The 23,542-nt window shown below is 40.8% G+C and overlaps 1 protein-coding gene across 1 annotated transcript in view; it reads right to left on the reverse strand.

Annotated features, from left to right (window-relative positions):
• C8B (complement C8 beta chain) overlaps positions 1–23,542 on the reverse strand; it is a 74,811-nt gene that overhangs the window by 14,384 nt on the left and 36,885 nt on the right. The window contains exons 6-9 of the mRNA XM_007947402.2: positions 21,436–21,633; positions 16,484–16,724; positions 11,374–11,502; positions 8,011–8,174 (exon numbers count right to left, since the gene is read on the reverse strand). Coding sequence (XP_007945593.1) covers positions 8,011–8,174; positions 11,374–11,502; positions 16,484–16,724; positions 21,436–21,633 — 732 coding nt within the window. The remainder of the gene's footprint in view (positions 1–8,010; positions 8,175–11,373; positions 11,503–16,483; positions 16,725–21,435; positions 21,634–23,542) is intronic.

Raw genomic sequence — 23,542 nt, forward strand, 5'->3', positions numbered from 1 at the left:
AATAACATTGAGAAGGATGGAAATTCCAGAACACTTAATTATGCTCATGAGGAACCTGGACAGAGACCAGGAGGCTGTTGTTCAACAGAACAAGGGGATACTGCATGGTTTAAAATCCAGAAGGGAGTTTGTCAGAGTCATATCCATTCACCATACTTATTCAATCTGTATGCTGTGCAAATGATCTGAGAAACTGGACTATATGAAGTCAGGATGAAGGAAGACTCATTAACAACCTGCAATATGCAGATGACAAAACTTTGCTTGCTGAAAGTGACGATGACTTGAAGCACTTACTAATGAAGATTAAATACTACAGTCTGCAATATGAATTACACCTCAATATAAAGAAAATGAAAATCATCACAACTGGCCCAATAAGCAGCATCATGCTAAATGGAGAAAAGATTGAAGTTGTCAAAGATTTCATATTACTTGGATCCACAATCAACACCAATAGAAGCAGTAGTCAAGAAATCAGACATTGTACTGCACTGGGCAAATTTGCTGCAAAAGATCTCTAAGTGTTGAAGAGCAAAGATGTCCCTTTGAAGACTAAGGTGCACCTAACCCAAGCCATGGTATTTTCAATTGCCTCATATGCATATGAAAGCAGGACAATGAATAAGGTGGACCAAAGAAGAGTTGATGCTTTTTGAGTTGTGGTGTTGGTGAAGAATACTGAAAGTACCATGGACTGCCAGAAGAACTAACAGAGCTGTCCTGGAGGAAGAGCAGCTTAGAATGCTCCTTGGATGTGAAAATGCCCAGACTTCATTTCATGTACTTTGGTCATGTTGTCAGAAGAGACCACTCCCTGAAGAAGAATATCATGTTTGGTAAAGTGGAGGGTCAGTGAAAAATGGGGAAGACCCTCAGCAAGATAGATTGGCACAGTGGCTGCAACGATGGGCTCAGGTATAGCAAGGATTAAGAGAATGATGCACAACCAGACAGTGTTTCTTTCTGTTGCACATGGAGTCACTATGAGTCAGAGTCAATTTGACAGCACTTAGCAACAACAGCGAAGAATCTTTAGGGCAGCAGACTGCCACATTTCCTTTCTGTGGAACGACTAGTGGATTCAAACCACTGACCTTTTTGTTAGCAGCCTGGAGCTTAACCACTATGCCATCAATACCCCCTCTCCAAAAAGAAAAAAAAAAAAAAAAAATTATTGCTGCAGCTAGCATTTATTAGGGCCTAAGGCATTTGACTGCTTACCAGGTGGCTGGCTGTTCAAACCGACCAGCTGCTCCTTGGAAGGAAAACTGGGCAATCTACTTCCATAGAAATACTGCCTCACAAAGCCAAGGAGGGGTCACTAAGAGTCGGAACTGACTCGATGGCAGTGAGTTTGGTTTGGTTTTTAAACTAAATACATACATTATAGAACTTAATCCTTTCAAGAACCTTATGCATTAGATAATCTTCTGCTAATGAAATAGCTGAGGCAAAGAAAGGTTAAAGAGATTGTTCAAAATCACACAGCCAGTGGGCAGCAGAAAAGGATTTGAATTGTTCATACTTTGGTCTATTTATTTTCAGCATATATTTTTGGACAGACGGATAAACAGATAATTGGGTCCCAAAAGATAAGTGCCATTTTATATGCCGTTTTTTTCACTAACATCATATTTAGGAGCATTTTCTCATGCCATTCAATCTTCTTCAATAAAAAGATTTTTCATGGCTTCATAGTATGCTGGTGGCTTGGATGTGCCATAGTGCATTCGAACTTTTTCCTGTCATTGACCCTTCTTTTCCCCTTTGCTACTATCTGCAACATAAAATGATGCATGTCTTCATGCATATCTCTTTAGTAATGTTTTGATTTATTTCTTTAGGAGATTCTTGCGTTTGGAGTTCCTGTGTCAAAAACTGTAAACCTTCTTAATCTTCTTGATATTTAATTTGAACTTCTTTTCCTACTTGATTGTATTGATTTTAATTTCCATTCCATTTCACAAAAGTTCCCATCTCATCACTCTCCATGACACTGGGTATTAAAAACTTTTAATCATTGTCAATTTGATAGGTAAAAATTAATATTGCATTGTTTATTTATGTTTAAAATTTTGTTATTATAGAAATTTCAAGTATACATAAAAGCAGAAAGAAAGAGTAGTGAACCTTGTGTACCCATTGCCCCACTTCAATAATTACTGGTATTTTATTGCATTGTTACTCTAATTTTCACATGTTATTCCTAGAGAGGTTGAAAATTTTGCATATTTATTGGCTTTTGTACTTCTTCTGAGGATTGCCTGTTCATTTCCTTTCAGCTGAGTCTTTCTTATAAATTGTATCATTCCTCAGACATTAAGAGTTTCATGTGTGGCAAAATTATTTTGCTGGCTTCTTATTTGCCTTTTAATTATACTCATCATTTCCTTGTATGAAATACAGAATTTATTTTTTGAAGATAAGATCTGTCAGCCCAAATCCAACATCGTGTTACCAGGCAGTATTTGTATTTTAAATCTTCTCTCCATTGGAGTAATTTGCTTTTACTTTGAGTTATTTGCTTCCAGAAAGATGTGGTGGGCATTAGCATTGCTGATCAAATATTTCAGTTTCTTGGCCTTTCTAGATAACTCCCCTTTAAAGTCAGAAATGCATTGTGGCTTGTGTTGCCCAATCACAGATGGGGGTGTCATTTCCAGTTTCAAGCTTTAAGAGTACAGGTGACTTGTCTTACCCCTTCACCAACACTGCAGTGATCTCAGAAGTATAGCACAAGATAAAGCCTCCATCTGCCTGGATCCTTGAACAAAGCCACCTTGCCAATGCACTTTGGACATGCTGTATGACTGGGACATAAACATCTGTTGTACTAACCAATTGAGATATGGGGTTGGTTTCACTCAGGGTATCCTGACCTCTTTATGTGCACAACTCATTACATCTTCTTTCCTTCTACCCTGGACAATACCAACACTTTGTATAATGGTCTAGATCCCAAGTCACAACCTGGCTATCCTGATTAGTATAGAAATGTATATTGATGATAGAATCTTTGACTAAGCCTTGCTGGTTAAGTGCAGGGCACCCAGTTAAAGTTAAATTTCAATGACTAATGAATAATTTTTCAGTGTATCTTCCATGCAGTGTGTGGAAGATAAATGAAAAGAAAACAGTTGTCCTCAAGTCAATTCTTACTCATGTCAATTCCACGTGTGCCTGAGTAGAACTGTGCTTCACAGACTTGTCAGTGGCTATAATCGTGTAATCTTACCTCTTTAAAGTATTAAAATGCAAAGATGTCACTTTGAAGACTAAGATGTGCCTGATCCAAGCCATGGTATTTTCAGTCATGTATACACGTGCATGTGAAAACTGGACAATGAATAAGAAAGACTGAAGAATGAATTTGAATATGGTGTTGGTGAAGAATGTTGAATGTACCATGGACTGTCAGAAGAAAAAAAAATCTGTCTTGGAAGATGTACAGCCAGAAAAATCCTTAGACGTAAGGATGGTGAGACTTTGTCTCACATACTCTGGATATGTTATCAGGAGGGACCAGTCCCTGAGGAAGGATATCATGCTCGATAAAGTAGAGAGTCAGCGAAAAAGAGAAAGACCTTTAACAAGATGGATCAACACAAAGACTGCAATGATGGGCTCAAACATAGCAATGACTGTGAAGACGGTGCAGGACAGGGCAGTGTTTTGTTCTGTTGTACGTAGAGTCACTATGACTTAGAAGCAACTCTATGGCACCTAACAATAATATGTTGTGGTGGTTATGTTTTTGTGTCAACTTGGCTAGGCCTGGTTGAGTGACTGGGAAGCTGGTGGCAGTTATTCCCCATGATGAGACTGGCAGTCAACTCCGTGGTGGGATCTACCGCAAGCAGCTGAGTAGCTGCCTTTGGAATGTGGTCTGCTTCCTGTATATAAGGAGAAGCCTTGGGGATAGTCTCTAGCTTATGGCACACTTGGACTCTGCATGTACCCGTCCATGTCTTTGTTCAGCAGCCTGCCATGTGCTGCAGACCTGGAGACTTACAATGGACTTGAATTAATGGCCTGCTATGTGGTTTAGTAACATCAGGACTGTGCCTTTTTACTTGTCAACCTTGGGCTTGGCAGCCTCAGCAACCAGTAGCTGTTTGAGTGAAGAAAAGCCTCTAGCTCCAGTGGGCCAGGAGCTGGAGGCAGAGCTGAAGCCCAAGGGTGAGGGGCTTTCACCAGCTCCTAGAGCCTGGCACTCAATTTGAACTCAGACTTAAAGCCTCCAAATTATAAGAATAAACTCCTGTTTGTTAAGGCCATCCCATTGTGGTATATTCCTGTCAGAGCAGCACTAGGTAACCAGAACACATGTTATGGAAGTTTTCAGGTCTTTCTTTTGAGCTACCTCTGGGCTTACTTGGACCTCTAATCTTTGATTAGAAGTCAATTGCCTTAACCATTTGCACTACCCAAGGACTCCATTTGGGAGATACACTGAAAATAATTCATTGTTTTTCTGAAATTCAAATTTAACTGGTGTTCTGGTTATCCAGTGCTGCTCTGATAAGAATATACCACAAATGAGATGGTCTTAACAAATAGGGTTTATTATCTTATAGTTTGGAGGCTTTAAGTCCAAGTTCAAAGTGCCAGGCTCTAGGGGCTGGGTGAAAGCCCCTCAGCTTTGGGCTTCGGCTCTGCCTCCAACTGCTGGCCCACTGGAGCTAGAGGCTTTTCTTCACTCAGACAGCTGCTGGCAGCTGAGACTGAGAAGCCCCAAGGTTGACAAGTAAAAAGGCACAGTCCTGATGTTACCAAACCACATGGCAGGCCATTAATTCAAGTCTCTTGTAAGTCCCAAGGTCGGCAGAGCATTGCAGGCTGCTGAACAGCAACAAGGCTGCATGCAGGGTGGAAGCATTCCATAAGCTAGAGACCATTCCCCAAGGCTTCTGCTCATATACAGGAAGCAGACCACATTCCCTAAAGCAGCTACTCAGCTGCTCACAGTAGATTCCACCATGGAGTTGACTGCCAGTCTCATCCTGGGGAATACTACATTCAGCTGCCCAGCCACTCAACCAGGCCCAGCCAAGTTGATACACAAACTGAACTACCACAACTGAGTGTTTTGTATTTTCATTTGCTAAATGTGGCAACCTTATTTCTGGGTCCTTGAATATAGCAGACTGTCTTTTGGGATTCTTCATCCATTACTGAGTACCTCACTGGGACATGAGCTTTTTTCCTCCAAGATCTTGTGGTAGTCACTCCATTATCTTCAGTCACTTAGTATTTTATCAAATTCTAAAACCAGTTTGACTGATTTGTTCCTAAAAGGAAAATATTTCACCAGGCTGTTTCAGTATTGTTTTGTCTTTATTAATTTTGCCTAGTTGTCAATGAGAAGTTCATTTTGCATAATCAGCTCAGGGAAGTTTCTCTTATTATGTGCTTGATTAATGCATCTTCACATTTAATCTTGTCTCTCAAGAAGTCTCTGGGTTTCAGATTTCTACTTCTGTACTCTTGTCCATTATATTTCTTTTATGTCATTGTTTTAATCTCTTTGTCTTTTGCTTCTGTATCATAAGAACACTTTTATAGCACCTTCCACATCACTGACTCAATTTTCTGCAGTGTCAATTCAGTTCTTTATAGTTTCCAATGTAGATTTTAATTCTGCTACTGTGCCTTTGGTTTCCTATATTCAGCCACTCCCTTTTCATCTGATTATTGTCTAAACTTCTCAGCTTCTATTATTTATTTCATAAGTTCATTTTCCTCAATTTTGTTATAATCACAAAGCAAATGCATTCTAAAATTTACTTCTGTTTCTATATTTTAGACATATGCATTTCTTCTGCACCTTGAATGTAATGTTTGGTGTTCAAAATCTCTTTGTATGTTCATTGCTTTCTCTTAGCTATTTCTTGAATAAAGAACCATTTCTTTATGTCTAAAGTTTGTTAACAGATGTGAAGGGACTCTTCTTTGGTTTTTCTCTCTCTGCCTACCTGGCTTCCATAGAAATCCTGTTTCAGATCTTGATCGTGAAGACTGGTTTATGTACACAAGTCTTTGTGTACACTTTCTTTTATCAGGAATTGGTTATTTAGTGAGCTCTACCATCCTGAAGAGCAACAGCTACTCCAGCTACCTGGTACGCTGACTCTGCAGAGAATTATTCTGAGAGAATGTGAAGCCATCTGCCCTTTTCTCTTGCCAGAAAGACTACATCAAATACTAGAATGCCCAGAATGTGTATTTCCAACTCAGGTTAGGGAGGTGCATAAAAACCCTCAGCATTCCTGCCTCTCCCATTCCTGCAAAACTCTTGGCAACATCCCTGATTCTCCAATCTCTTTCTCCTTTCAACCCATGCAGCCCTTTACTAGTACCACGTTGATTGTCAGTATAATACTCTCCACTACATCCTGCTGAGAAGTCTCTGTGCCTTTGACAAAGTACTGCACCTCCAAGGTTGTTTTCAAGGCCTGTTTGAGATGCTTAGCATGCTAGCCTGCCCAAACACACACACGGAGACTCTTTCTTTCTCATTCTCTCTCCCTCTCTCTCTCTCTCTCATACACACACACACACACAAGTCTGCCCCCCAATACTCTTTCTCACACACACACATGCATGTACATATACACAATATGCACATCACATGCCTGCCATCTGACATTCCAGTGCCCAGGCTGGCACACCCATTCTATCTGAGTACCAGAGTAACCCTTTCATTCTCAGGTTTTTTAAAAATCAGGTAAAGATGTCTCATTGAAAACTAAAGATCAGCAATCTATTTTCCCCAATCTGTTCTCTCCCATGTCCACCTGTGATGCCAACCAATGTTATCATGGCATTAACCAATCCAGATTTCTCTGCAGCCACCTGCAATGCATGGCTGACTTTATCCCTCTCTATGCTTGCCAGAAACTGTATCCCATGTGTCACTACTGAGCAAGTGGGGGAGGAGAGGATTTGAATGGCAGCCTTCTTGTTCTGCAGAAATTGTGAATATGACACACAAATAAAGACACTGTGGTTGGGAACTGCAGAATTTCCCATCAGAACTATAGCACCTCAGTTCCTCTACTTGGCTGCAAGGGAAATTCTCCAGGGGGTGGACACAGGACCATCAAGGATTACACAGACAATGGCAAGAAGAGGATGATGTAAGACATGACAGGGACCCTGTGCTGAAGTTCCCACAGGCAAGGACCAACCATTGCTGATGTGTATGACAGTCCTGCTCGAACATATGTCTTTTTAGTTTAAGATTGCAAAACTCCTCTTGTTTGGATGACAGGTGGTTGGGATCATTATTTGTCATTCACCAAACCCACAGGAGAGTCTGGAGGGGAGGGAAGAAGTCAAGGTCTCAGGGTCAGACCTAATGGAAACTCTTGAGCAGCCACAGATGGATACAACCTGCCTGACACTTCATTTTTATCAGTCACAAAATAGAGATAAAAATACTTAACTTGCACACCTGTTGTGCAGATTAGATGAAAGCGCAGTCCTAAAGACTTTGGCAAAGTGCTCAAAACCTGTTCATTGTTATCATGGCATATTCTCCTTTCATGTAAGATAGTTATGCATGTATGGATCTTATTTTTCAGCATAGACTGTGTTTTTTATCCTTGTATCTTCCTCTGTTTTCCTTTAGTAACTTAGTTCCAATAATATAGCAGGGACTTTGTAATTATTTTTTGGTTTAATAAACTAATGTTTGAATAATAACTGAATGAGTGATTATCTGATGAAATGTTAAGATTACTAACTTAGGAAAGCTAGAAGCAGTTAGTAAATTTCCTTTAGCAACTTGGGGGACCAAGTGAGAGGGATTGAGGCCCCTCTAGGTGATGCTGAGTGATGCACTGCAAGCTGTTCACTCCAGATATATTTTCCACTATAATGTATGTGTCTCGAGATTATGACCTGAGTCATACTGGTCTCTGTATCCTCTAGCGTGGCTCATGGTAAGCCCTCAGAAGTTGTTGTCTGAATAGAGCAACAGATGGGTGGAGTAGCTACTTATACCTTGACTTTGATGATGCTTGGGTTATACTGCACTGCATCTCCCCACTCCTGCATCAGTTCTGCTGTCGGCAACGCCTTGTACACCAGGGCCGTAATGTGCTCACTTGCCCCTCCTCGTACCACGACCACCAAATCTTCCACAGAAGTCTTTCTCTTGTTCCTATCTGAAATTGACATGGAAAGCTGACATGTCATGGAGACATCCACTGTAGTATCTTGGAATTTATTGCAACTCAACCAATAATGGTACCATAATATTCACAGAGCCCAGCCCTGGGAATGTGGGGTGGACCAGGAGCATCCCTACCTCTAGCGAAGTCATGATCCAAGGCACAAAATGGAAGCTTACGCAACAACACATAACACAAGTCAGGGAAAGGCAAAGAAGGGATTTTATTTTGAGCATCTCTAAGTTCCAGTTATTGAGTGACTTTATCCAAGACTGATCAATTGATCAATCAATCTATTCACAGATATAAATAGATAGGTGATTCAAATAGATGTTAGATAGATGACAGAAGAGACAGATGATGGCCAATAGAAAATGATAGATAGATAGATAGATAGATAGATGATAGAAGATAGACAAGTATCAGGTATTTGTTTTATCCTGATAGTAATTCTCTGAACCAGCATTACATTAGCTCTACAAATGATGAAACTGATGATGAAACTCATGACTGAAACTGTAAATTACTTGCCCAGGCTTATAATGCTAGTAGGTCATAGAGTCAAATTTTAAACAAGGTCTGACTACTTTTAAAGCCACCACTCCTTGGTCAGATAACTTTCACATAACCTCCATCCTGGGGGAGGAGTGTGGTAGAGCCCATGTGACTGTAAACTTGGTTCATACCCTCCACCCTAGTCACTCTGCAAACTTTTGCCAGACATGAATCTCAGTTCTTTTTTCTAGCCTGTAGTCTCAGGAAAATAATTTATACAGTGTGATGTTTCTTTTTTCATTACCTACAAAGTGGATCCTCTGAATCTATGTAAAGAATAAATGGCTCAATATTTGATAATGATTGATCTTTTATTGTGTACCTAAGTGATATACATGCATTAACTCGCTTAATCTTCACTATGAAATAGGGACTATATATATGATCCTCCTCTTACAGATAAGAAATCCTAGGCACAAGATGTGAAGGAGCTTACCCAGACAGCCCTGCCCAAGCTCTAAGCTGTATCACTTCTTTGTATTTGATGACACATGTAAATAAACTCATAAAGACTGGACCTGGATGTGGTAGATACTAAACAGTGGCTCCTATACAATGATTAGTATTTCAAGTTGCTAGGGGACTGCCCGGTAAGCTCCCAGTCATGTCAGTGAGTCATATTGACTCTAATTCATCTATGTGCCCAACACCCAAAGAGCTGGTATAAAGTGGTGACTCAAATATGAATCCGAAACATCTGAACATCATAAAAAAGTGAATCTTATACACTGCTGGTAGATGTGTAAATTGGTACAAGTATTTTAGAAAACAGTTTAGAATTATCCAGTCAAGAGGAAAAAGTGTCTATTCTGCATCACAGCATTTCTGTTTCTAGATATATCCCTGAAAAAATACTTGCACATATGTACCAGATGAGTGTGTAAAAATGTCCATAGCAGCATCCACTATAGTTACTTGAAACAGGACATAACCCAAATGTCCACTAACAGTATATTCATGTAATAAAATACGATGTAGCAATGGAAATGAACTAACTGTGTTGTTAGTGTTGTCTGCCATAGAGTCAATTCCTACTCATAGCAACCTTATGTGACAGAGTAGAACTGCCCCATGGTGTTTTGTAGGCTATAATCTTTATGGCAGCAGATTGTCAGGTCTTTTGTCCAGTGGAGCCTCTGATGGATTTGAACCACTGACCTTTTGGTTAGCAACAGAGCACTTAAGCACTGCGCCACCAGGACTCCTTGAACTGGCTGTAGTTATGCACAAAAACATGGACATATCTTCCAAGCATGACGTTGAAAGAAATAATACTAAAAAGATTACATTCCATTCATATAAAATTCTAAAACAAGCAACACTGAACCATGTTCATTAGTGACACAGATAGGCAGAAAAACTATAAAGAAAGACAGAGAATGTTTTTATACAAAAAGTAACAATAGTAATCTCAAAAAGGGAGGGAAGGATTATGATCGGCAGGGATTTCTGGGGTGCTGGGTGTTCTATTTAGTAACCTGGTGGGAATTTATAAGTCTTCTTTAAACAGTTTTTATGTTTAACCCTCTTTTCCATGTATGAGACACATCATGCAACCCAGCCCCACGAAATGAAAAAATACACAACAATCCCAACAGAAAGACAGTCACAGTGCAGAGTGTTCTAGACTAGTAGCTGATTTTTGGTTGGTGCTGTTTTATTTCAGCTGTGGAAATCTTTCTTCAGGTATAATGTTAGGCACAAGCTTAACATGCAGAATAGAGAAATCAGAGCTGCTTGTGATGCAGAAGGACTCAGGGAACTGAAGGCCTGCTGTTCAGCCTGTCTTTCCTACTCCACTCCCTGTGTTGATTCCAAGTTCCACTCCCTTGTGCTGGTTCCAAGTTCCCTGCTTCCAGATACCTGGCTCTATACTCTGGCTTCAATTCCCACCTCAAGTCTGGTCCCCTTGCCATTTGGGATCTGCCACAAGATTTATTATGGCTTTGTCTGATTTATGGCTTAGTCTTCATATCACCCATTACCTAGTAAGGACTAGTCTGCTCATCTACCTACCCCACAACCTCTGCATCTCCATCCCAACCCTAGAATTCTACCTCTAGCCAAGCCAACTCCCAGACTTCAGGGTAGATTTTCATTGCTGATTTTTTTTCTCCCACCTAAAAAAGCTGAACTTGATACTTTATTTTCCAAGTTGCTGTTCAAACTTTCCCTCCCCCAAAAAATCAGCTTTAATGCCCTAGGTTGGAGTTGGTGCTTGTCATTGTCTCCTCCTTGCTCTTTAGTTGTTTGCCTTCCCTTACAAGAGTACTAGGAAGGAAGGGATTCTGCCTAATTAATTTGTTATACTTAGTACATTTTTAGGAGCTCTGGTAGCATAGTGGCTAAGGCACTTGACTGCTAACCAGAAGGGTGGCGGTTCAAACCCACCAGCCACTCCTCGGAAGGAAGATGGGGCAATCTACTTCCGTAGTGATACTGCCTCGGAAACCCAAGGAGGGGTCGCTATGAGTTGGGGCCGACTCGATGGCAAACAACAACAACAAGTACGTTTTTATTGGATGAATTATTATTTCAATTGAAATGTCTCAGAATCCCCAGTCTTTAACTTAAAGAAAGACAGGGACAGGTAGACAATCGATTATAAATACAGAAATCATATTCCACTGTCACTCACCTCCTATTTCCTCCAGAATGGCATCACACAGGCCCACTGACACACCCACCTTGATTGACACCATTTTGATGGTCCCTTGAACTTTAAAACCATGCTTGGCACAGTCCCGGACATCGTCAAGAGTGAAATCTAGAAAAAGCAAGAAAAGAGGCCCATGATTTAAAAGATAATTCACTTTTTCCCAAGGATAGATTGGAGTCCTGGTGGCACAATGGTTAAGCACTCAGATTCCAGCCATCAGGTCAGTGGTTTGAACCTACCAGGTATTCCGTGGGAGGAAAATGTGGCAGCCTGCTTTCATAAGGATCATAGCCTTGGAAACCCTGTAGGGCACTTCTATTTTGTCCTTATAGAGCCACTATGAGTTGGAACCAACTTGATGGCAAGGGTTTTTCTGTGATGGATTCCAGAGGCCTAGTCCTTCCTGGCTGCCAAAGGGCCCCAAAGGGACTCAGGGTCAAATAAATGTGTTATCAATCCCATTTATTGTACGCAGGTGTAATGGTTAATTGTATGTGTTAACTTGGGTAGGCTAAAGTGCCCAGTTGTTTGATCTAACACAAGCCTAATTGCTGTTATAAAGTAGTTTTTAAAAAATTCCTGCCACCATCTAGCCCATTCTGACTCAGGGAGACCCCATATGAAGCACACTGTTCCATAAGGTTTTTAGTGGCTCATATATTTCATATTACTTGGATCTACAATCAACACCAATGGAAGCAGCAGTCAAGAAATCAGATGTCATATTGCACTGGGCAGATCTGCTGCAAAAGATCTCTTTAAAGTGCTGAAGAACAAAGATGTCTCTTTGAAAACTAGGGTGCACCTAATCCAAGCTATGGTATTTTCAATCATCTCATATGCATTTGAAAGCTGGACAATGAATAAGGAAGATTAAAAAAGAACTGATGCCTTTGAATTGTGGTGTTGGCGAAGAATACTGAAAGTACCTGGGACTGCCAGAAGAACTAACAGATCTGTCCCGGAGGAAGTGCAGTTGGAACGCTCCTAGGAAGTGAGAATGGCCAGACTTCCTCTCACTTTGATCATGTTGTCAGGAGGGGCCATTCTCTGGAGGATATCATGCTTGGTAAAGCGGAGGGTCAGTGAAAAAAGGGAAGACCCTCAATGAGATGGATTGACACAATGGCTGCAATGATGGGTCAAGTATAGCAAGGATTGTTAGAATGGCATAGAATTGGGCAGTGTTTCATTTTCTGTTGTCCATAGGGTTGTTATGAGTCAGAGTTGATTCGACGGCACCTAACAACAACAACAGTTTTTTGGAATTATATCACAAGGCCTTTGTTCTAAGGTTTAACCATCTGTACTGCCCAGGGACTCCTATGAAGTATTGATATGTGATTAAATCAATTGGCCTTAAGTAAAGCAGATTGCCTTCCATCACGGAGGTGGGCCTCAACTAATCAGTTGAAGACCTTAACAAAAAGGGTATGTTCTGCTTCCAGACTATAAATAGACATTTTTCTACAACTTCCTCATGTTTCACTTTTCCTATCATTAGACTTATGGATTTGGGGACACAAGCCTGCAAGCATCTCCATCTTGTCACCAGGCCTACAGATTTTGGGCTTGCCAACCAAAATCAAACCAAACTCACTGCCAACGAATTGATTCCAATTCATAGCAAGTCCCATTGGATTTCCAAAGCTGTAAATCTTTACAGAAGCAGACTGCTTCATCTTTCTGCCATGGAGCAGCTGGTGGGTTCGAACCACCGACCTTTTGGTTAGTAGCCAAATGACAATTGTGTGAGCCAATCCCTTAAAATAAATCAACCAATCTTAATCTCTCTCTCTCTCCAGATTTATTTATTTATTTCTCACTGGTGCTGTTTCTCTAGAGGAACCTAAGACAGCAACTACTGGCACCAGGGCAGAGACTTCACATGAGATTGGGGTTGGTCTCCCTTTCCAGGCCCCTCTGAGCATTTTTTGCTATCTTCTGAATAGGAGATGTGCCCAGAGTCATTTTCTATAAATGTGAGTCCTTATAAGTCTCTAAATTTGGATCCAGTGAATATAGAGGCTGTTGAAATTCTCTTCCTCTGACCCAGCTCCTCTAATCTTTGATGTAGTGGAAAGAACTTGTTAATAAATTGATTGAGGTGGCGGTTGTTTTTAGTTGCCATCAAGTTCATTGCTACTCATGGCAACTCAGGTGTGCAGAGTAGAGCTGCTCCATAGGGTTTTCAAGATTGTGACCTTTTAAAAGCTGACTACCAGGCTTATCTTCCAAGATGCCTCTGAGTAGGTTCAAACTGCCAAACTTTTCACGTAGTAGTGGAGTGCTTAACAGTTTGTACCACCCAGGGATTCCTTGATTAATTGAGGGAATATACATAAAGTCTCTGGAATAGATTGCCTGACAAAAAGGTAGGGACTGATACATACTAATTCCCCTCATTTCCTCTTCCATTTTGAACCACTTCCCATTTCCTCCCTCCCTAATTCTCCCTGCAGCATTGTCCTCTCCTGTTCCTGCTAAAATTTCAAATGTGACTTGTGAGTGTCTTTCAGTAGAGCAGCACTATAAGGCCACTGCAGGCATACAAGAGCAACCTTGAGTATGGCAGTTGTCTTGCAATGCTGACATGGATCAAAACATATTCCTTGAAACACTAACTCTGGGAGCCATTAGCAGGTATCACAAGAAAAAGGGCTTCTGTTGTCAAATGAAAGAGCCCTGGTGGTGCAAATAATCAAGCACTTGGCTGCTAACTGAAAGGCTGACTGTTTAAACCTAGTCAGTAGTTCTGCAGATAAAAGATCTGCTTTTCCCAAGATTATAGCCAAGAAAACCCTATCCGACAAACGTGCAATCAAAAAGGTTGAAGAAGTCACTTAATTGCCATGTGCATTGTGAAACTCCAAGAGTGGGATATTATGCAACATGTCCCAAACTTAGTTGACCACAGAGCCATTATTATTATTTTTTTTTTTTAGCACTTTCATTATTCTCATTTTTAAAAAATTGTGATTTGGGTGAAAGATTATAGAGAAAATTCACTTTCCATACAGCAGTTCACACACATATTGTCTCATGCATTGACTACAATTTATCCCAATGCAACAGCACAGAGCCATTTTTGTAGAAAAATGGTTTGAGGAACCAGAAAATGCATGTTTGAAAATAGTGGTATTTCTGATTTGTCAAGACTAAGGTCACACTGACACCCATTTCCATTATACACCATGTGTTTCCTTACAAGGCCCCAGGGTGAACACAGTTTGTACTTGGATTCTAACTTAAAGGTTGATAGTTTGAATCTACCCAGTGACACTGAAGAAGAAAGACCTAGCAATCTGCCTCCATAGAGCTAAGAAAACCCTATGGAGCACTTCTACTCTGCAACACATGAGGTGGCCATGAGTTGGCATTGCCTTGACAATAATGGGTTTTGTTTTTTGGGTTTTGTTTCCCCTGCAAATATACTTGAAACCAAGCCCTGGCACTGCTTCTGCAGAGTGTGTGACCCAGGGAAGTTCACCTAACCCCAAAAGAAACATGTTGTAGGAAGAATAAAAAAAAGCAAATCTGCTGCTGTGGAGTCAATTCCAACTCAGAGCAACCCTACATGACAGAGAACTGGGTTTCCAAGGCTATAAATCTTTACAGAAGCAGACTGCCACATCTTTGTCCCATGCAGTGGTTGGTGGGTTCAAATCACTGACCTTTTGGTTAGCATAGAGTGCTTAACCACTGTGCCACTGGTGTTCCTTGTAGGAAAGAATACTAGATTGATAAACAGGAATCACACGTTATACTCGTAGTTCATTATAACTGGAAAGACCTGGGTGTGAAATTATTTGATTTTACTGTGAGGAAATACCACTGTTTGATGTGTGTGTGTAAAAGGGATTGTAGGGGAGGAATAGAAGTTGAATATTTGTTAGGAGGTTATTAGTAATTTTGAATCTTACTACTTAAAGTGTAGTTTGTAGACCATCAAACATGTTGACGTAGCAGCATCAACATCCCCACAAAGCTTGTTAAAAATGCACTACCTTGGTTCCCATCCCAAACATATTGAGTCAGAATCTACCTCTTAACAAGATTCTCAGGTAATGTGTATGCACCTTAAAGTTTGAGAAGCACTGGTCTCAGAGTGAGCCTAAGGTGGTCAGTAAAGATGAAAAGAAAATATAATTTGAAGGTAGAGCTGATGGTCCTTGCTGATAGGTTGGAAGGAAGGAAAAATAATCAAAGTTGATTCCTAGATTTTTGGTTTGAGACAAATGGTTGGATGGTAGAACCATTTCTGAGATGTGGATGACTATGGAAGAAACATTTTGAGAAGGAAAGTCCAGTGTTCACTTTAGAGCATGTTGAGTTTGTGATGATTGTTAGACATTCAAATGGAGACATCAAAGACGCTTCTGAGTGCAGGAAAGAGATCCAGAACTGTTAAGGATTGAATTGTGTCCCTCAAAAATGTGTGTTGCAAATCCTCACCCCTACACCTATGAATGTAACCTCATTTGGAAATAGGGTTTTCTTTGTTGTGTTAATGAGGCTGTTATCAGTGTAGGGCATATCTTAAAGCTAACCACTTTTGAAATCTAAAAAGAGTGAATTAGGTACAGAAGCAATGAGCACAAATGAAGGAAAGATAGAAGCCAAGTGGAGACCACCAAGCAACTGAGGAACACTCCCCCTGGAGTGGACAGAGAGAGAGCCAGTTCCCTGAATCAGGACGTCTAACCTCTAAACTGTAACGATATCAATTTCTGTTCATTAAAGCCATCCAGTTGTGGTATTTCTCTTATAGCTGCACTGGAAAATGAAGACATGGATCAATGAACAGATTGGGATTTATCTGGATGTGGATGGTATTTAAAGCCATGACACTGGATGAGGACTTCTAGACAGAGAAAGCAATTGTAGAGGAGAGAATGCAACACAGACACTGTCTGTCAAGAAGAGTAGGAGGAAATCTGCAGATGAAATTGTGAAGGTGTAGCCAGGTGGCTGAGGGTAAATTAGGACAGCCTATGATTCTTCCCCTCCAACTCATGGAAAGCTCTCTTATCGACTCATAGTTTGCTTGTGCCCCACCAAGAAAGCCAGGGTCCCCTGGGAAGCATACCTGCTCTCTCCATGGCCTCCTGGTTCAAAATGAGGGCATACTCATAAATGCCTCTGAGCACAGCCTCTGTGATGTAATGGGTCCCATAATCACGGAAGAGGTCTCTGTACTCCCCGTAGCTGTACTCCAGGGGCAGCCGCTTAACTCTCTGAAGGAATTCGTAATGGAGCATGAGGCTTCTGGGCTTCAGCTTGTAATGTGCAACTTCAAGGTCAGAGCGCGCATGCAGAAATGTGCTTTTCTAAATGAAATACCAACATGGGAAAACCAGACCTTTAAAGTTAGGAATCTGGAACAAGGAGATGAACTTTACAAATACCATCTGATGTTCTTGGCCTGGGGTCATCACTCTTATGATTCCTTTAGGATACACAGGGAACAGGGTCTCTTTGATAAGCTTTCATTTCTCATAAATATTCCAATGTCCTTTTCAGCTTGGAAGAGTTTGCTCTTAACTCACCTCCATACTGTAATGAATAAGACACGTGAAGGGTAACCAGAAACAGACATGGCAGAGAGTGGCAGAAGCACATGAGGTTGTCTAATGAGATGCCACCAAGGAGCCATTTGTCTAGGGTGTGCTGGTCTACAAAGGCAACCTCTGCTTATGCCCTTGAAGAAAAGCCATTCAAGAAGCATAAAAGAAGTACTTTAGGGAGGCTAGATGTTATCATGTATGTGGCAAGAATCAGCGAACTATAGCCCACAGACTAGATGCAAGGCATGTTTCTGCTAAGAAAAAAAAAAAAAAAAAAAGTTATTGAAACATAGACACGTCTATTCATTTACATATTGTCCATGAAAAACTCACTGCTGTGGAGCTGGATCTGACTCATAGCGACTCCTCCTTGGGTTTCTGAGGTAATATCACTATGGAAGTAGATTGCCCAATCTTGCTTCCAAGGAGTGGCTGGTGGGTTTGAACTGCCAGCCTTCTGGTTAGCAGTCAAATGCCTTAGGCACTATGCCACCAGAGCTCCTATAGCTGCTTTCATATTAAAATAAGAGTTAAGTAGTTGTAAGAGGGACCCCAAGGTTCCACAAAGGCTAAAATATTTACCATTTACCACTAATTAATATTTACAGAAAAGTTTGGTGATTCTAGGTGTATGGGATAGACTCAGGGGTGGATTACCCAATAAGCAAGGTAAACATGGGCTTACTTATGCTTCCTTACTGATCTTTAGTGAATAATTTCACATGTGACACTGTTAACTACAGATTAGTAAGTAAACCCAAGTAGATGTAGTGAAACCCATGTGAATTGTTAATTACAGATTAGTGAGTAAACACAAGTAAGCTGTACTTACCTTGCTTACTGGGTATACTATCTCTGTCAGGGATTGTAAATTTGAAAAGAAGCTTTGATTCTATAGGAAGGTGCTATGGGGTTGGGAGAGAGACAGATGCCAGCCATATCTAGAAGCAGAATCTTTGATGTGGTGAAAAAAAGTGAAATTCAGCTGCTGACTGAAAGACTGGAAGTTCGAGTCCATCCCAAGACATTTTGGTAGAGAATCCTGACATTGGAAACCTTATAGAACACAGACTCTGACACCCATGGAGTCACTATGAGTTGAAATTGACTCAATGCAACTGGTAGGTCTACCACCACCACCAGTGCTGTTGAGTCAATTCCAATTCATAGAGACTGCCTGTGTGTCAGTGTGGAACTGCCTTTGTAGGATTTCCAATGGCTGACTTTTTGGAAGGGGATTACTAAACCTATCTTCCAAGTCGCCTCTGTGTAGACTCAAATCTCCAACTTCTCAGTTAGTGGTAGTGTGTTAACTGTTTGTACCACCCAGGGACTACAACTGGGAGTAGGTGGGTATGAACATAACCTGTGATGGTCAATTCCTATACAAGGGTACAGGCAAAGAAAAAGGAAAAAGGGTGTAAGATATCTATAAGATATATTCTGTCCCAATCCTTAAATTCTCAGCCAGGCTGACATATCACTTGGCTGATAGTCAATAAGGCATGCCAGTTTGAATTGTGACAGTAACCAAGGCCTGCTCACTTTGTTCCATGTTTTTCCCTTATTCCATTTCAGTCCTGCCCTGACAAGTTATGACTCTTCCTTCTCGATATCCCTCCTACATAACCAGCCACTAGGTTCTCTGTTCATTATTTATCCAAATATTTCAAGTCTTATCACCATAATCTTGGGTTGTTATAAAACTTCCTCTCTGATTCCCCTTCTTTCTCTAGCCTGTTTTCAATGCTCCTATCAGATGTGACTAAAACCTTATAATAATGCACTTCTGGGCTTATAATAAAACCACTCTTTGGCTCTCTATTACCTCCAGATTAAAATCATCTCCCTTACTCTGAATGTAAGACCTTCATAATATGTCCCTTGGTAGCCTCTCTGACTTCAACTTCTACAGCCTTGAATTCTAGCCCCACCGCATATTTTGCAATTTTCCACCACCCACCCCATATGTCAGCATTAACTAAATTTATCACTGTTTCCCAAACCTGCCTTTATTTCCCATGATATTTTGCACATGCTGTTCCTTCTACCTGAAATGCTCTTCCCTCTCTTTTCTGCCTAACACACACTGACTTATCTTTCAAAGCTCTGCTCAATTGTTGCCTCCTATTTAATTGTTGTTGTTAGCTACCATTGAGTCAGTCCCTGACTAATGGTAGTGACCCTGCACAACAGAACAAAATGCTGCCTGGTCCTTTGCCATCCCATTGATTGGTTGTGGAATGGACCATTGTGATCCATAGAATTTTCACTGGCTGATTTTCACAAGTAGATTATCAAGTCTTCCTTCCTAGCCCATCTTAGTCTGGAAGCTTCACTGAAACTGTTCAGTATCATAGCAATACTCAGTCCTCCACTGACAGACAAATGTTGACTATGCTTAAAGTGCTTTGGTTGGGAATTGAACCTGGGACTCTCTCATGGAAGGCAATAATTCTACCACAGAACCACCGATGTCCCCATTTCTATTTGATATCATGTTTGATTTCCCCAGACACACATTGCCTTCTCAAGGATTGCCCTGCACTTTACTTATATTTCCTTTATAGTTTATACAACCATACTATGTCACAACTGATGCAAAAAAGAAAAAGAAAAATTAACAGCAAATCATCTGCTTACATATTTACCTCTCCTACTAGACTGAGGGAGCTCTGGTAGCATAGTGCTTAAGGCACTTGACTGCTAACCAGAAGGCTGGCAGTTCAAACCCACCAGCCACTCCTTGGAAGGAAGATGGGGCAATCTACTCCCATAGGGATACTGCCTTAGAAACCCAAGGAGGGGTTGCTATGAGGCAGGTCTGACTCGACGGCACATAACAACAACAACAACAACACTAGATTGAAAGCTTGAAGGAAAAGATTATATTTATTTGTCTTTAGATTACAAGTTCCTAGTGTAATGCCAAGCACAGCATAAGTACCCTATAACTGTCCATTTGAATCAGGGAATTGGGAAAGGAGGAGAGAGTGGGAGAGACAGAAAAAAAAATGGATGGCACCCTTTATTTTTATTCTAATCAGTCCTATCCTTCAACACTGTTTATCAGTCTTGGGCCCCTCCTAACTGCCGTTCTGAGTCTAGAGACAGAAGAAACAGCCTCTTCCCTGAAGGAGCTCACAATATAGAAAATAAAGAAAGACAAGCAAAGACAATTACAATCTAATTTTTCACTACCCAACTCCTGCTGGCTAAGGTTTTGGCAGCAGAGACCTTCTGAGATTCCACCATTCTGTTTTCTCATATGAGTTATTATAGACTCCAGTCGTTGTCTTCAAAGGTCCCCTCTGGTTAACTTCCCATTGTATGACACAGTGAAAACTCTTAGTGGCTAGAGAATGAAGTATATCTTCCTCATTCTAGAACCCAAAGCTCCTCAAATATACCTGTAACATGCTTCTCCAACAATATATCCCACAACTTCCCACTCTAGTTATTCTTCTTCTACCCAACCAAAAGGCTTGACCTTAACCTTGTAGGTGATATGGAGCAGATGATCTGATTAGTTTGTTGAAGGTGGCAGCAGATGGATTGGAAGGGTGAAGTTGGGAGACAGAAGAACTGTTCAGAAGAGCAAAGCAAGAGTGAAAGAGCCTTGAGTTGGTTACAAACGTAAGAGAAGCTAGATTTTAAAATATTGGAGGGTAATAACTGAAGGATTTGGTGACCAACAAATGTAGAAATGAAGCAGAAGTACAAGCCAAATAAAATTCTGTGGTTCTTAGCTTGGGAAAGAAGAGGGAAAATGCTATTAATACAGAAACTGTAAGAGGAAGAACTTGCTTTGGAGTGTCAGCAAGGCATCCAGGTGATTGTGTCAAGAAGAGTGGGCAGTGCAGGTAGGTATAGGGCTTGAGAGAAAGGTTAAAATCAGTGATGAAGGTTTGGGGCTCATGCCCGTAGAGCTGGAAGGTAAGTAGAAAAGGTCACCCAGAGCCAAGTACAGAGTAAGAAGAGAAGAGAGCCAGAAACTAAATACTTGAAGAACAGCTAGGGATTCTAGAACTCAAAAAGGAAACTGATAAGGAGCAGAAGGGAAGTAAGAGCAATAGGAGAGCAGGGTATGGTCAATTCCACCAAATGCCATAAGCAGTTAGAGAAGAGGTCCTCGGTGATGTTTCAGAGAGAAATATCAGCCCAATGTCTGGAACAGAAGTGAGAGTGCTGTGGGCTTAGAAGTCTCCAGAGATGTTTTAGTTTGGCAAAGCTATAACTTAAGCTTAATGAAAAACAAAGGAAAACAGCTTATTAGGAAATGAGAGAAAGTAATTATAGAAGGTCATAGTCACTTAGACTCTCTAAAAGTTACATGTACAACCAAGCCATTTTTTTAAAAAAGATTTTCAAGACAACATAAATATAATGGGTTGTTAGTGGTAATGTAGAATACAGACATATCTGTAGGAATGAAATTTTAAGTAAATGCATGTAAATATAAAAGCATACTTACTGTGTGAGCGAATCGTTTGGTTCTGCGAATAAACTGTTCACCATTAGAACTTGTCGTGTCATAGCGAAGTTCAAAAAATACAGGTATTTTAAAACCAAAGCTGAAACTAGACTCGGCAATTGTTATCCCTGTGATATTACGTTCAAAATCTTTATACGATTCATATTCTGTCACTGCAAATTCGTATTTGCCTTGGGTCTAAAGGAACAAAAAATAAAATATTTCTCATTTCAGTTGACTCATGTCAGTTCAGTGCAAGTCAACAGACATCCTTTGTACTCTTACTCTGTGTCAGACACTGGTCTAGGTGTTCTGGATACAGATAAATAAAGTCCCATTTGCTCCCCTTTCTCTGGGGCTCCCTCTTGATCTAATAGGAGGAAAAACCAGGTGTCACCTGAACTGTGCCCTGTAGGCTTTTCAATGGCTAATCTTTCAGAAGTAGATTGACAGGCCTTTCTTTCAAGGTGCTTCTGTTGTTGTCATTGTTGTTATGTGCCGTTGAATTGGACCTGACTCATAGTGACCTCTCCTTAGGTTTTTGAGGCTGGGGCACTTCTGGGTGACTTCACACATCCAACCTCTCAGTTAGCAGCCAAACACATTAACTATACTACCCTGGAATGCTGATCCAGAAATAGACATATTCAATATTATATTCAATATTGTTTGGTTTAGACTCAGATGATGTTAACTGGTTTGGATTTTAACTGGTAGAGGCACAGGAGAATGTTCTCTGTGAGCTCACCTTAAACAAAGACATGGAGGTAGGAAAGGATAGGATGGATTCCAGGAACAACAAGGATTCAAGGGTGGTTGAATCACAAAATGTGAAAGTGAGGGGAAGGGAGATGTGCTGTAGGAGAATGTACTGCATCAGAATGTTGAGGCTCTGAAATTCCTTGCTCTGGAATATGGACCAAATGCTGTAGGCAAAGATGATCCATGAGAGGAAGTGGTTGAGCCTTAGGAAGATCACTGTAGGGTAGGTAGTGTGGTGGTTGGACTGCAAGTGATGAATGAATTCAGGGTCAGAGAGGCCAATGAAGAGGCTGTAAAGGGAGTGCAGGTAATAGGTAAAGAGGGTCTGGTCAAGGGCAATGGCAGTGCTGCTGAAGCTTGACAGTGACACTGCATTTTCTTGTGGGATAACCTTGAGTGATTGACTTAACCTGCACATCCCTCAGTTTCTTCATGTATGAAATGAAGAAGATAATGTTTTCTATCATTAGACTGTCTGAGAATTGAGTTAATACAGGAATACAGGCACAGGCACAGTGCCTGGCACAGGGTTTTGTTGTTGGGTGCCATCGGGTAGATTCCGACTCATGGTGACCCATGTGTGCAAATACAACTGCCCCCACAGGGTATTCTCTGCTGTAATATTTAGATTGCTAGGTTTTCCTCCTGCAGAGTCACTAGGTAAGTTCAAAACAGCAATCTTCTGATTAATAGTCAAATAGTTAACTATTGCACCACTATGGCTTCCGTGGCACAAGGTAAGTGCTCAAAAATTACAGGCTGTGGAGAGAGACTTAAGATATGTATCCTGCCTGCATTAGGAGCTGTTTTAACTTGAATGATGAATGGCTGCTCTGAGACCTCCCCTGAAAGGAGAGGCTATGGGGATAGCATTGGACACTAGGTAGAAGCATGAGAGATTTAGGGATCTTCCTTTTGCCAACAACTAGGTTTGGCCCTGAGCTTATTTCTTCTTTTTGTCTGATAAGTACGTATTGAAGGTGGGAGGACCTAACCTCCGAAAATATGGAATTTTAGGTGTGGGAACTGCCATCAAGATCCCCTCATCCAACCCCCTCACTACACAGATGGAGAAATTGAGGCTTAAGTAGAAAAGAAACTTAGACAATAACTGTGATCTGTGGCAGATCTTGATTTTGCATTCTTCCCATCAGATCTCAAGTGAGTATGCTGTACAATAATATAATCTATTCTAAACTCACCTCTCTGTGAGATTTGTTTTGACGTTGGTATGTTAATCATAATACAGATATATATCAGAAAAACATTGTGTAGTTTAAAATGCTAAAAAATGCCTGGTTCTAATAGGCAAGAACTTGGTAATAATACTACTAATAAATAACAA

The sequence above is a fragment of the Orycteropus afer genome, unplaced genomic scaffold (genome assembly GCF_000298275.1).
Source record: "Orycteropus afer afer isolate SDZICR_OR568_19922 unplaced genomic scaffold, OryAfe1.0 scaffold00183, whole genome shotgun sequence".
In the NCBI taxonomy this organism is placed as follows: domain Eukaryota; kingdom Metazoa; phylum Chordata; class Mammalia; order Tubulidentata; family Orycteropodidae; genus Orycteropus; species Orycteropus afer.